This window comes from Callorhinchus milii, unplaced genomic scaffold (genome assembly GCF_018977255.1).
Source record: "Callorhinchus milii isolate IMCB2004 unplaced genomic scaffold, IMCB_Cmil_1.0 Scaffold791, whole genome shotgun sequence".
Taxonomy (NCBI): domain Eukaryota; kingdom Metazoa; phylum Chordata; class Chondrichthyes; order Chimaeriformes; family Callorhinchidae; genus Callorhinchus; species Callorhinchus milii.
Genome location: NW_024705532.1, coordinates 6,008 through 19,138, shown reverse-complemented (window position 1 = coordinate 19,138; position 13,131 = coordinate 6,008). Strand labels below are relative to the sequence as shown.

The following is a 13,131-nucleotide window of genomic DNA, read 5'->3' as shown; positions in this document are numbered from 1 at the left end:
ATGTATAGACGGTGCCCGTCCTCTTGAGTGTTCCCAGGGACGTATTTTAATATTTGTGTTCTGTTTTTATGTTTGTTTTGTTTTTATGTTTGTTCTGCTCCCAATCATTCTACTGCAAACCGAAAGTCTTAACCGTTTTACAAGCATCGCTCACAAAATACACAGTCACTACACTTTACAGTAAAGCGCTTGGGGACACCTGGACGATGGACGATGTGAAAGGCGCTCTATGAAAGGCCAGGATTATTATTATTATTATTATTATTATTATTATTATTGGGGGGAACAGAGCGGTGTGGAGCGCTAGGACCCGGGAGCCCCGCGGGGACTGCGGTATAAAGAGCGGAGCCGCGGACAGTGAGTGTCTGTGTCCATCAGCACAGCGACTGCTGCAGGTAATGGGCTCCTCATCACAGCACATTGTGCACTGTGTGGTGTACACTCACATAGTGCGGATAGTGTACACTCACATAGTGCGGATAGTGTACACTCACATAGTGCGGATAGTGTACACTCACATAGTGCGGATAGTGTACACTCACATAGTGCGGATAGTGTACACTCACATAGTGCGGATAGTGTACACTCACATAGTGCGGATATTATTATATATGTATTATACACTTACATTGTGTGGATATTATATATGTATTATATGGTGAGGGAGTGGGTGGGGGTGGGGGAGTGGGTGAGGGAGTGGGTGGGGGTGGGGGAGTGGGTGATGGTGGGGGAGTGGGTGAGGGTGGGGGAGTGGGTGATGGTGATGGTGGGGGAGTGGGTGATGGTGATGGTGGGGGAGTGGGTGATGGTGAGGGTGGGGAGTGGGTGATGGTGGGGGAGTGGGTGATGGTGATGGTGGGGGAGTTACAAGGACTGCAGTGTGCACCAGAAATGAAACTGAAACCACATCTGCCACTGATTTCTGAAGAAACAAAACTCTAAAGCTCCATTTATACAACAACAGACAATTGTCCCCCACCCTCACCATCACCCACTCCCCCACCCTCACCATCACCCACTCCCCACCCTCACCATCACCCACTCCCCCACCCTCACCATCACCCACTCCCCCACCCTCACCATCACCCACTCCCCCACCCTCACCATCACCCACTCCCCCACCCTCACCATCACCCACTCCCCCACCCTCACCATCACCCACTCCCCCACCCTCACCATCACCCACTCCCCCACCCTCACCATCACCCACTCCCCCACCCTCACCATCACCCACTCCCCCACCCTCACCATCACCCACTCCCCCACCCTCACCATCACCCACTCCCCCACCCTCACCATCACCCACTCCCCCACCCTCACCATCACCCACTCCCCCACCCTCACTCACCCCTCCACCCTCTCCCACTCCCCCACCCTCACCATCACCCACTCCCCCACCCTCACCATCACCCACTCCCCCACCCTCACCATCACCCACTCCCCCACCCTCACCATCACCCACGCCCCAACCCTCACCATCACCCACTCCCCCACCTTCACCATCACCCACTCCCCCACCCTCACCCACTCCCCCACCCTCACCCTCACCCACTCCCTCACCATCACCCACTCCCCCACCCTCACCCACTCCCCCACCCTCACCCACTCCCCCACCCTCACCCACTCCCCCACCCTCACCATCACCCACTCCCCCACCCTCACCCACTCCCGCACCATCACTCACTCCCCCACCCTCACCCACTCCCCCACCCTCACCCACTCCCCCACCCTCACCCACTCGCCCACTCTCACCATCCCCCACTCCCCCACCCTCACCCACTCCCTCACCATCACCCACTCCCCCACTCTCACCATCACCCACTTCCCCACCCTCACCATCACCCACTCCCCCACCCTCACCCACTCCCCCACCCTCACCCACTCCCCCACCCTCACCCACTCCCCCACTCTCACCATCACCCACTCCCCCACCCTCACCCACTCCCTCACCATCACCCACTCCCCCACTCTCACCATCACCCACTTCCCCACCCTCACCATCACCCACTCCCCCACCCTCACCATCACCCACTCCCCCACCCTCACCATCACCCACTCCCCCACCCTCTCCCACTCCCCCACCCTCACCATCACCCACGCCCCAACCCTCACCATCACCCACTCACACAGCCTCACCATCACCCGCTCCCCCACCCTCACCGTGACCCACTCCCCCACCCTCACCATCACCCACTCCCCCACCCTCACCTCTACCATCACACACTTCCCCACCCTCACCATCAGCATCACCCACTCCCCCAGCCTCACCCATACCCCACTCCCCCAGCCTCACCATCACCCACTCCCCCACCCTCACCATCACCCACTTCCCCACCCTCACCATCACCCATTCCCTCACCATCACCCATTCCCCCACCCTCACCATCACCCACACCCCCAGCCTCACCATCACCCACACCCCCAGACTCACCATCACCCATTCCCCCACCCTCACCATCACCCACACCCCCAGCCTCACCATCACCCACACCCCCAGCCTCACCATCACCCACACGCCAACCTCTGCCTCACCACCACCTCACACACACCATTAGGTGTTTAACTACTAATAATCACTACAATAATCCAAATGGAATACAGTGATGGGTTTCACATGTTTGGATTTCTAATACATGGAACTGCGGTGGAAATACTGCCTGAAACAATGCTTGTCGCTCACAAATATACAGTCAATTCACTTTACAGTGTGTTCTGTGAAGCGCTTTGGGACGTCCTCCCGACGTGTCCATCAGCACAGCGACTGCTGCAGGTAATGGGCTCCTCATCACAGCACATTGTACACTGTGTGGTATACACTCACATAGTGCGGATAGTGTACACTCACATAGTGCAGATAGTGTACACTCACATAGTGCGGATAGTGAACACTCACATAGTGCGGATAGTGTACACTCACATAGTGCGGATAGTGTACACTCACATAGTGCGAATATTATTATATATGTATTATACACTTACATTGTGTGGATATTATATATGTATTATATGGTGAGGGAGTGGGTGGGGGTGGGGGAGTGGGTGAGGGTGATGGTGGGGGAGTGGGTGAGGGTGGGGGAGTGGGTGAGGGTGGGGGAGTGGGTGATGGTGAGGGTGGGGGAGTGGGTGATGGTGATGGAGGGGGAGTGGGTGAGGGTGGGGGAGTGGGTGATGGTGATGGTGGGGGAGTGGGTGCGGGTGGGGGAGTGGGTGAGGGTGGGGAGTGGGTGATGGTGATGGTGGGGGAGTGGGTGTGGGTGGGGGAAGTGGGTGATGGTGGGGAGTGGGTGATGGTGAGGGTGGGGAGTGGGTGATGGTGAGGGTGGGGGAGTGGATGATGGTGAGGGATTGGATGATGGTGACGGAGTGGGTGATGGTGAGGGTGGGGGAGTGGATGATGGTGAGGGATTGGATGATGGTGACGGAGTGGGTGATGGTGAGGGAGTGGGTGATGGTGAGGGAGTGGGTGAGGGTGGGGGAGTGGGTGAGGGTGGGGGAGTGGGTGAGGGTGGGGGAGTGGATGATGGTGAGGGATTGGATGATGGTGAGGGTGGGGGAGTGGGTGATGGTGAGGGTGGGGGAGTGGGTGATGGTGAGGGAGTGGGTGAGGGTGGGGGAGTGGGTGAGGGTGGGGGAGTGGGTGAGGGTGTGGGTGAGGGTTTAATGTGGGTGAGTGAGTAGTATGCAGAGTTTGGGATAAGCTGGATTTTATGGATGGTGGCATTGGGGAGACCAGAGAGGAGGGCATTTGAGTAGTCGAGGTGGGAGAGGAGTCCAGCCCAGTCCCCTCTCCTTACCCCAAGTGCACTCTGCTTGACAAATGCTCCAATTGTTAATTCCCTTCTGGGTAAAGGAAGTCTGTCTCGAAATGACTTCTTTGCAACTCCAAACCTCTATCCTCTTGTTCTGTAGATGTGAAGCTAGATTTCAACAACAATCTTGCATTGAAGCCTGGCAAGGACTGGTGTGAAGAGGGTATGGAGTTTGTGCGCATGAGAATCCGCACGGTGGAGTTCTGACTTACTTGAATTTGGGGTAATGTGGAGCTGGGGAGACCAGTGAGGAGGGTATTGGAATAGTCCAGCCGGGAAGTGACAAAGGCGTGGACGAGGGTTTCAGCTGCTTTTGTTGTGAGAAAATGTGGCTTCATCCAGGCCTTGATGTCCGTTAAACAAACCGACAGGACATCAGAAGATTGGGAGTCGTAGCTGGAGGGGAAGTAGAGTTGGGTGTCATCCACATACATGTGGAAGTTGACCCCATGTCTGCGGATGACATCGCCGAGAGGGAGCGTGTAGATTAGGAAAAGGAGGCCAAGGATGCAGTCTTGGGGTACCCCGCAGGTGACCGGGCGGGGGCGGGAGGTAAAACAATTTGCCAAAATGTAATGTTGGCGGTTAGTTAAATAGGATTCAAACCATGTGGGTGCGGTCCTTCGAAGGTGGATGAGGGAAGAGAGGCGGTGGAGGAGGATGGTGTGATCACCTTTATCGAATGCAGTAGAGGTCCAGGCAGATGAGAAGGCAGAGGGAGCCCTGGCCACAGAATCATAGATTTGTACAGCACAGAAGGAGGCCATTCGGCCCATCGTGTCTGTGTCGGCTCTTTGAAAAGAGCTTCCAAATCAACACCACTCCCCCGCGCTCTCCCCATAGCTCTGCAAACTTGTCCTCCACAAATAATTATCTATTTCTCTCTTTAAAAAGTAATTACCGAATCGGCTTCCCCCAGCCTCTCAGGCAATGCATTCCAGATCCCAACAACTCGCTGTGTGAAAACATTTCTCCTCCCCTTCACTCTGTTTCTTTTAACAACCATTTTAAATCGGTGTCCTCGGGTCACCGACCCACCCGCCAGTGGGAATAATTTCTCCTGTTCACCCTATCGAATCCCCTCATCATTTTGAAAACTTCTATCAAGTCTCCTCTTAACCTTCTCTGCTCTAAGGACAATAATCCTCACTTCTCTACCTCTCCTGATAACTGAAGAAAGAGGACGTCATTTGTTACTTTGACGAGCGCTGTCTCTGTGCTGTGGGCAGGGTGGAAATTGGACTGGAGTAGGGAGTGAAGGGAGATGTGCGAGCAATGATTCAGTGCAGAGGGACAGCGATGAAAGGAGACAAGCGATATCCTTGAGGAAGAAGCCAGGAGGTTTGGGTGGATGGGGGTGGTAAACTAGGAGAATTTTGAGGGAGAGAGAGGAGGGATGGTACAGGGTAAGGTGCTCAAATGAGGGAAAACAGTCAGAGGAGTAGGGTTATACACCAAGGGAGGTTTGAGAGATGAGCGCCACCCCATCACCACGATGGTTGAGGCGGGGGTTGTGGGGGAAAGTGTGTCCGGGGGGGCGAGGCTGGCTTCAATGAGGGGGACGGGTCACTGGGGGGCAGCCAGGTTTCTGTGAACCCTAGGATGTCGATATCTTCAATCCAGGATGAAGTCTTGGATGGTGAAGGCTTTGTTTGAGAGGGAGTGAACGTTTTGGAGGCCGATCTGGGTATGGGTACTGATGGAAGAGGTTGGAGGGGCTGAGGGGCAAAGGGTTTAGGGGAGAGTTGCAGATTGTGGGGGTAAATGACCATGGGTTTGAGTAGGGAGGAGAGGTGGGGGAGGGTGTTGCGGAGAGAGTGGGCAATGGGGCCGTCAGGTTGGGTCAACCATTAATGCATGCTGCCGTGAGCATGGCAGAGGTTGGAACAGAGGGAGGCAGTGGAGGAGTCCAGGAGAGAGAAGGCGAGGAGGGCGGTGGGACAGAAGGACAGAGGTCGAGTAGCAGAGGGTGAGGAGTGGAAATGGGGGCATTTTGAGGGGGTTGGCTCAGAATCGGGGGGACAGTCAAAATGCGCATGCCAAGACTTGGAGCAATCAATCAATGGGGCATGGAGGAGGCTAGAGGAGACAGCGCTGTGGGGAGAGAGGGGGGATAGCACTCAGAGTCTTATTTATTAGGATTTACAGAGCCCCAGCCTAATAAACAAGGGTTTGAGAGAGAGTGAAGAGAAAAAGAGAGGTGAGAGAGGAATGGGAGAAAAGGAGGAAGATTTCAGCAAGAAGACATGAAGCACGTTGGGACATCCTCCCGACCTGAATGGCATCCATACTGCACCTCCTTCCCTCTCTGCACCGAATTCCCACTCTCACCAAATTCCTGTTGTAGAGGGCTCACTTCGGTCGCTGCTTGCTCTGGTGGGCTCCCTGCTTGAGTGAAGCTCTACCAAGACTCCCCTTCATATAATTCCCAGACAGAACCAGTTTCAACTGGTCACCTAACAATTTTCACCTGGCCTAATTCCTGTTGATGAGAAACACATTAGAAAACAATAAGTGAAGAGATTCTGTACTATTTTACTACTAAATTCCCACTCTCTCCAAATTCCTGTTAAATAGGCCTCACCCCGTTCCCAGCTCACTCCGGTCCCCGCTTGCTCTGTTGGGCTCTCTGCCCGTTGCCGCGTGACAGACAGCAATGATACTCATGCGCTCCTTGAAGTTTTCAAACAAGTGCAACTGACGAGGAACTTGATAATCCCAGGCTCATTCTCTCTCTGTTACTCCCCTGTGTGAGGCAATGTCTGGACTCCCACTAGCACCTCTTAATACCTTCCCGACTGAGATCAGCAACTGACGGGGAACTTCTTAGAAACAAGAGTTAAATTGGTTCAGCAGTAAGCAGTGTGTTTGTTACAGCACCAGCTTTCTTGTTAGTTGTTGATGTAATGCTCCTATTTTAGTTAGAATCAGCTGATGGGTCACATACTCAAGGCCAAGGCCAAGCTTGTTTAAACCAGCCTGAAAACAGCTCTCAGGTGGGTGAGAACGTACAGACTCGCACGGACCATCCTGATGTTTAACAAAAAGACAATTATAATAGAGGTGTCGCTAAGTTACACTGTGTTCAGTCAGAGTTGCTCGTCTGAGTGTTTGGCTGAGCTGGTGAGAGTGAGGGTATCTCTTCTCTTGCTCTGTGGCTCAGAACATTTAGCCTCGACTGTTCCAAGGTTCGTGACATTCCAGCAATATCGGAAAAGGCAAAAAGCAAAATAAAAGAATAGAAGAACTGCAACAATACAAGATACAACTCCAAAAACAAAAACAGCATTTGTATAGTGTGTTTTCTTTCCTGAACAAACCCTTGTGTTTCAGTTTTGGTTTCTTCACGTCACAGAATCAAAACCAGCTCTGCCAGTGACATTTAGCTTCAATACATAAGAATGTTGGCAATTTATTGTGAAGCTTGAAAAACAGAATTCTTGCGCGTGACAGACAGCAATGACACTCATACGCCCCTTGAGGTTTTCAAACGGTTGGAGTGGGGAGGGGAACAATGGAGTACTTGGAGTACTAACTAATGCTTCTCCAACTCAGCAGAGGTTACAAAGCCAGTGGTGGGATGAGTGCTTGAGGAGCTGGTTTGGGTCTTTGCTGGTAATGTCAGCCTGAAATCATTGCTGCTGTTTGTGCAGGTCGTGTGGTCACAGCCTCGACCAGATCTCACTGAACCACTTCTTGAAAGGACTGAAAAATGTGGCACCGGGTCTACATCCTGCTCATCGTGTCCGCTTGCTTCCACACAGGTGAGGCCTGGAGACCTGAGGAAGCCAGCAGCCATTCCCAGCATCTGAGGTTCCCGCACACTTTAGGAACCGGGATGATTGGAGGAGTTGGCAGCCGAGCTGGGGAGGGCAGTAAGGAGGGTGGTCAGGGGAAAGATGATGAAAGGTGCGGTCGACAATAAGTCTTGAGATGGTGTTTGAATGCAGGATGGAGTGAGTGAGCGAGTGGAGGGATTCCAGGATGGAAATAGTCAACTCTTTAATAATAAACGGTTTATATAAATAGCGATACAAAGTTATGCTGTCTTGACTGAGAGCAAAGAGCAAACTCCACTTAATAACATCCTGATTGGCACGATAAAATGTTTAATTTTGACTGCTGCCGATTCAATCGCTCTGTTGCTTAACATCAGATGAGTTGAAAGTCTTTTTATTGTCCCCAGGATCCGCACTTTGGAGCGCTACAGCTCTGTGGACTGCAGGAGGAGCAGGTAGGATATTAACCGTCACCACAGATATCCACAGCGCAGAATCAGGCCGCTCGGCGCATCGTGTCTGCACTGTCTCCCCAAAGATTGCTTCCCGCTGTCCCGTGTACCTGCCTCTCCACCCCCACGTCTATCCGTTTCCGCCTGAAAGCTAACGTAGATGGTCGGGCCTTTTGCCTCTCTGCCTCCACCCTTTGGAACTCCATCCCACAGTCCCTTCACCTTGCTCCCTCCGTTACCTCCTTCAAATTACATCTCAAGACCCTCCCGTTTGACCGTGCCTTCAGCCACCCTCCACCGCTCCCTGATCCCAACCCCCTGCTCGGGTTCAAATCCCTGACGGTCCAGCACCTTGGGACGTCCTCCCGACGTGAAGGGCATTATTCAAATGTAGGTTGTTGCCCTAACCACATCCCAACAGCTCTGTGAGGACAATCAGTGTTCAAGTTCAGACCCGAGCTGGGGGTCGGGATCGGGGAGGGTGGAGGGTAGGGGGGAAAGGAGGATGATCGAAGGCACAGTCGAAGAGGAGGATCTTTAGACTGGTGTTGAAGGAGGCAAGGGAGGGGGCGAGGCGGAGGGACTGCAGGATGGAGTTCCAGAGGATGGGGGCAGAGTGGCAGAAGGTCAATCTTCGGGCAAGTGAGGCGGGCGACGTGAAGCAGGCCAGAACCTGCTGAGCAGAGGAAACAACAGGCTGGTGGGGGATAGAAGATCTCAGAGGTAGGGGAAGCAAGACCAAGATGTTGAACGGTATCCTCTGTGTGATGGGAAGCCGGTGGAGTCGGGCGAGGTTGGGGGTGATAGGGTCGCTGAGCCTGGTGCGGGAGAGGACACGGGCTGCAGAGTTCTGGATGATCTGCAGCCTATGGAGGGAGGAATTGGGGAGGCCGACAAGCAGTGAGTTTGTGTAGTTGAGCCTGGATGTTATGAATATGTGTATGAGAGTTTTGGGGCCTGTGGTGTGAGACAGTGGTGGAGCCGGGCAATGTCATGGAGGTGGGGGAAGGCAGAGCGGCACATGGCATGGATGTGGGGTAGGAAGGAAAGTTGGGGGTCCAGCGAGATGTCAAGGTTCCAGACTGGCTTAGAAGGTGGAGTGTGCAAGCATGGATGCACAACTCCTGGCAGTAGGTGAACATCTCCTGGTTGGCTTCGTTAGAAGGCACAGCCAGTAATACAGCCATTAACCAAATTACTGACTGTTGATCCTGGGAGGCATAGACAGGTGAAGCCTTAATGCTCTGTTCAGCTGATAATCTCGGGGGTCGAGATGTCCTCCTGATGTGAAAGGCCCTGTATCAAATATAAGGGTTATTTTTTATTATTGTCCCAGTCTATCCCTTGTACAAGCCTTGTCTCGCTCTCTTTCACCCAAAGTATTCTGTCAATTCACTTTACTGCATATTCTGTGAAGCACTTTGAGACATCTAGAAGACGTGAAAGTGCTATATTGTCACTCACTCTCTTTACTCTTGCTTCTTTCTCTCTCTACTCTTGTTCTCCTCTCTCTATATCTCTCTCTCTCTCTCTCTCTCTCTCTCTCACACAGTTGTTGCAGTGGTGGCTGCTCCAGTGGTGCTCGGTGCTGCTGGCTTCACTGGTGCTGGAATTGTAGCAGGATCCATAGCAGCGAAAACCATGTCAGCGGCTGCCATAGCCAATGGAGGAGGAATAGCAGCAGGTGGTTTGGTGGCTGTCCTACAGTCTGCAGGTAATAATAATAATTCTTGCATTTGATCTAGCGCCTTTCAATAGGGGGTGGGCGAGGCGGGGGATGTGAAGCAGGCCGGAGTCCACTGAGCAGAGGGAGCAAGCAGGGTGGTAGTGGGTCACAGAGTGGGGAACAAGATCATGGAAGCCTTTGAAGGTGAAGACCAGGTTTAACGCCTCATCCAAAGGACGGAACTTCCGACAATGCAACCTGCGCCCAGCGCTGCATTGGAGCATCAGCTTAGACAACAACAACTTACATTTATATTGCGCCCTTCATGGGGGCGCTTCACAGTGGCGGAGTCTGACAACGAGCCAAGGGGAGAGGGAGGGGGCGGGGGGAGGTATCCTTCAGCATGATCGAAAAGGTCTTTAGGCGCGGGAGGAGTAGGGGGATAGAACAAAGGAGGTTTAGAGATGAGCGCCACCCCATCACCGCGATAGTTGAGGCGGGGGTGTCGGGGAAAGTGTAGCCGGTGGGGGAGGGGATGAGGCTTCGATGAGGGGACAGGTCATCGGGGGACAGCCAGGTTTCTGTGAACTCTAGGATGTCGATATCCTCAATCCAGGATGAGGTCATGGATGGCGAGGTCTTCGTTTGAGAGGAAGCGGACATTTCGGAGGCCGATGGCAGAGAGTCTAAGAGAGAGGAGTGTGCGAGGAGGGTGGTGGGAGAGAACGACAGAGGTCGACTAGTGGGTGGGTGGGGGGAGGAGAAATGTGGTCATTTTAAGGGCGGATTTCGAATTGGGGGGCGGCAGCCAAAATGCGTACGCCGAGAGACCTGGAGGGAGCGATTAGCAGGGCATGGAGGGGACTGGGAGAGACAGCTCCGGGGGGAGAGAGAGGGGATAGCGCTCAGAGTCTAATTCATCAGGTTCGACAGATCCAGCCTGATAAATAAGGGTTTGAGAGAGAGAGAGAGAGAGGAGGTGAGACAGGAATGGGGGAGGAGAGTGATTTCAGAGAGAAGATGTGGAGCGCGTTGGGACGTTCTCCCGACATGAAAGGCGTCTACACTGCACCTCCTTCCCCCTCGGCATTGAATTCCTACTCTCACCTGTTGTTCAGCCCTCACTCCGTTGGGCTCTCTGCACGAGTGAGGCTCACACAAGTCTCCCATTTATATACCCCTCCAGTAGAACCATTTTCAACTGGTCAGGTATCCAGTCCCCCGTTCTGAACAAGAGCCTAAGCCTAGACACAACTTGAGAGTCTCGACGTGGGGCTTGTGCCTACACCCCTCATTTTAGCTAAGTTTAGAAATGAATTGAGGGAAAGTATTAACTTTATTGGAATTGATAAATTATCACTAAAAAGTCGATTTTTTCTTCTTTCTCCCCCTGAAGGAGCGGCTGGACTCTCAGCTGCTGGCAGTGCTGTGGTCGGGACAGTAGGGGCTGCGACTGGCTACGGTATTAAAAAGGCTTTTGACAGTGACTAAAGAATCTTAAATCGTTGTAAAGAATACAGCACAGAGACTGAGATGTAACTTGTATTCCTGGTTGTTCTCGAGTCACCATTGAGCAGTGACTCTGTTCCTTGTGATTGGGATAAAAGTGACATTCCAGTGTGGCTGTAAATGTCAAGCTTCACCTATAACTGCCTCTGATTGCTATTTGGGAATTTAGATGTTGATATTCAAGCTTTTCACACGACAACAAACAGTACTAACCTGGTCGCTCCCTCCGCTCAGCAGGTACCGGCCTGCTTCACATCCCCACGCACCCCACCATCAGCAGTCAGCGTGTCTGCCCCACTCTCTGGAACTCCATCTCGCAGTCCCTCAGCCTCACCCCTTCCCTCACCTCCTTTAAGGGCCGTCTAAACACATTCCTTGTTGCCCCCTCCTCCGTCCCCCACACCCACCAACCAACCCTCACCTCGGGGGCAACCCCTCAACTCTCCAGCGCTTTGGGACGTCCCCCTGATGTGAAAGGTGGTATATAAATGCAAATTTGTATTATGTTGCAAAGCCAATCATCCGATCCCATTATATGGAGTTGCTAAGTCTAATGTCAACGTTACTCCTGCACTCCCAACAGAAATAACGACAATCCTTGCATTTGATATAGCGCCTTATCACATCGTTGAGACGTCTCAAAGCGCTTCACAGAATATATTGTAAAGTGGAGTGACTGCGTAAAGCTACATTTACACATTACAGGAATGACCAGGTGTACATCTTTCCAATTCTAACAGGTCACACTGTGCACAATGGCTGATCAAGGAACTGCAAGCTTACTTGAGGTTTTGTGTTTTGTGTTTGACGTTGAAGATCATCTTGACTGTGTGGACTTTTTCTTCTTTCAGGACTTTTGCTTGGGTTTGCTTTGTGAATGATATACAGAGCTCAATGATTGTTTGTGATCAAGGTCTTCAAAAGGATTTAGGAAAGTGTTCTTGTAACGCTTCCAATCAAAGTACGGAATCATTGTATTGGTATGCTTTTCATGGAATTAAAGCTTTATACCTCCCATTGTGTTGCTCAAGTCAACGTTTTCACTGCACTTTAAGAGTGTGTTTATCTCCTGGACTTTTGGATTTTATACCACTAAGTGCAGGGTTACACACACATTAAATGGTTCCTTCTGTTCTGAGTTCCTTGTCACTCAGCACAGTTTAAGAATGCTTCCACCTTTTTCATCAATTCTCTGATTGTCAGAATTATTTCAAATAAAATAATGGAGTCCTGTAGCTTAGTGGTTAGAGAACTCGCCTCGCAAGCGAGAAGACCTGGTTCAATTCCCACACAAGGCTAAACGTTGGGCAGGTTTCCTTCCTCCACACACCTCTGTTGATGTAGTAGTAAGTAGGAACCTTGTTGACATTCCGTTGGCGGATCGTTTTCCTGGAGATGATAAACCCTTCGACCATTGTTTGTGGGACGCTGCTGTGCGCAATTGGCTGCTGCGTTCGCCCACAAAATATAGTCAATTCACTTTACAGTATATTCTGTGAAGTGCTCTGAGATGTCCAGAAGACACGATAAGGCTCTGTATTAAATGTAAGGATTTTTCTTTATTGTATTAACCCTTATATTTAATATAGTGGCGTATTTTACAATGTCTGTAAAGTGTAGTGACTGTGTAAATCTGATCACTGGATCCGCTTGGAGCCACATGCGATTGCACAGGTTCAGGGTCCTGTCTCCGCTCCTGCTTACACCCAGGCGGCCTGAGGGGATCTCTGAGGCTCCAGCTGTGAGCTGCCCATCAACTGCTTGAAGATAATAATTTGGTCACTCAATCCATGACTGTTTGTGGGACGCTGCTGTACACAATTGGCTGCCACATTGCGCCCTCAAATATGCAGTCTTCCAATATATGCACTTTACAGTGTATTCTGTGAAGTGCTTTGAGACGTCTCGAAGACGTG

The 13,131-nt window shown here is 52.0% G+C and overlaps 1 protein-coding gene across 3 annotated transcripts; it reads left to right on the top strand.

The window, feature by feature from the left end:
- The first annotated feature begins 323 nt into the window (after positions 1-323).
- On the top strand, positions 324-11,352 carry LOC121852348 (interferon alpha-inducible protein 27-like protein 2A). Of its 3 annotated transcripts, XM_042346449.1 has the most exons (6): positions 2,726-2,770; positions 3,910-3,972; positions 7,463-7,573; positions 7,996-8,043; positions 9,593-9,754; positions 11,103-11,352. In XM_042346449.1, the coding sequence occupies exons 3-6, from the start codon at positions 7,522-7,524 to the stop codon at positions 11,195-11,197; spliced, it is 357 nt and encodes a 118-aa protein (XP_042202383.1). In that variant the 5' UTR covers positions 2,726-2,770; positions 3,910-3,972; positions 7,463-7,521; the 3' UTR covers positions 11,198-11,352. The 3 variants fall into 3 exon arrangements, with proteins under 3 accessions (XP_042202381.1, XP_042202384.1, XP_042202383.1); XM_042346447.1 differs by lacking the exons at positions 2,726-2,770; positions 3,910-3,972 and adding an exon at positions 324-395; XM_042346450.1 differs by lacking the exon at positions 3,910-3,972 and having other exon boundaries at positions 2,708-2,770.
- The last annotated feature ends 1,779 nt before the right edge of the window (positions 11,353-13,131 follow it).

Bases quoted from the DNA above. Each gene is read 5' to 3' on its own strand.
- LOC121852348 (XM_042346447.1), top strand. From the start codon at position 7,522: ATGTGGCACCGGGTCTACATCCTGCTCATCGTGTCCGCTTGCTTCCAC. The intron at 8,044-9,592 runs GTAGGATATTAA...TCTCTCACACAG, and splicing joins GTGGACTGCAGGAGGAGCAG to TTGTTGCAGTGGTGGCTGCT. The intron at 9,755-11,102 runs GTAATAATAATA...CTCCCCCTGAAG, and splicing joins GGCTGTCCTACAGTCTGCAG to GAGCGGCTGGACTCTCAGCT.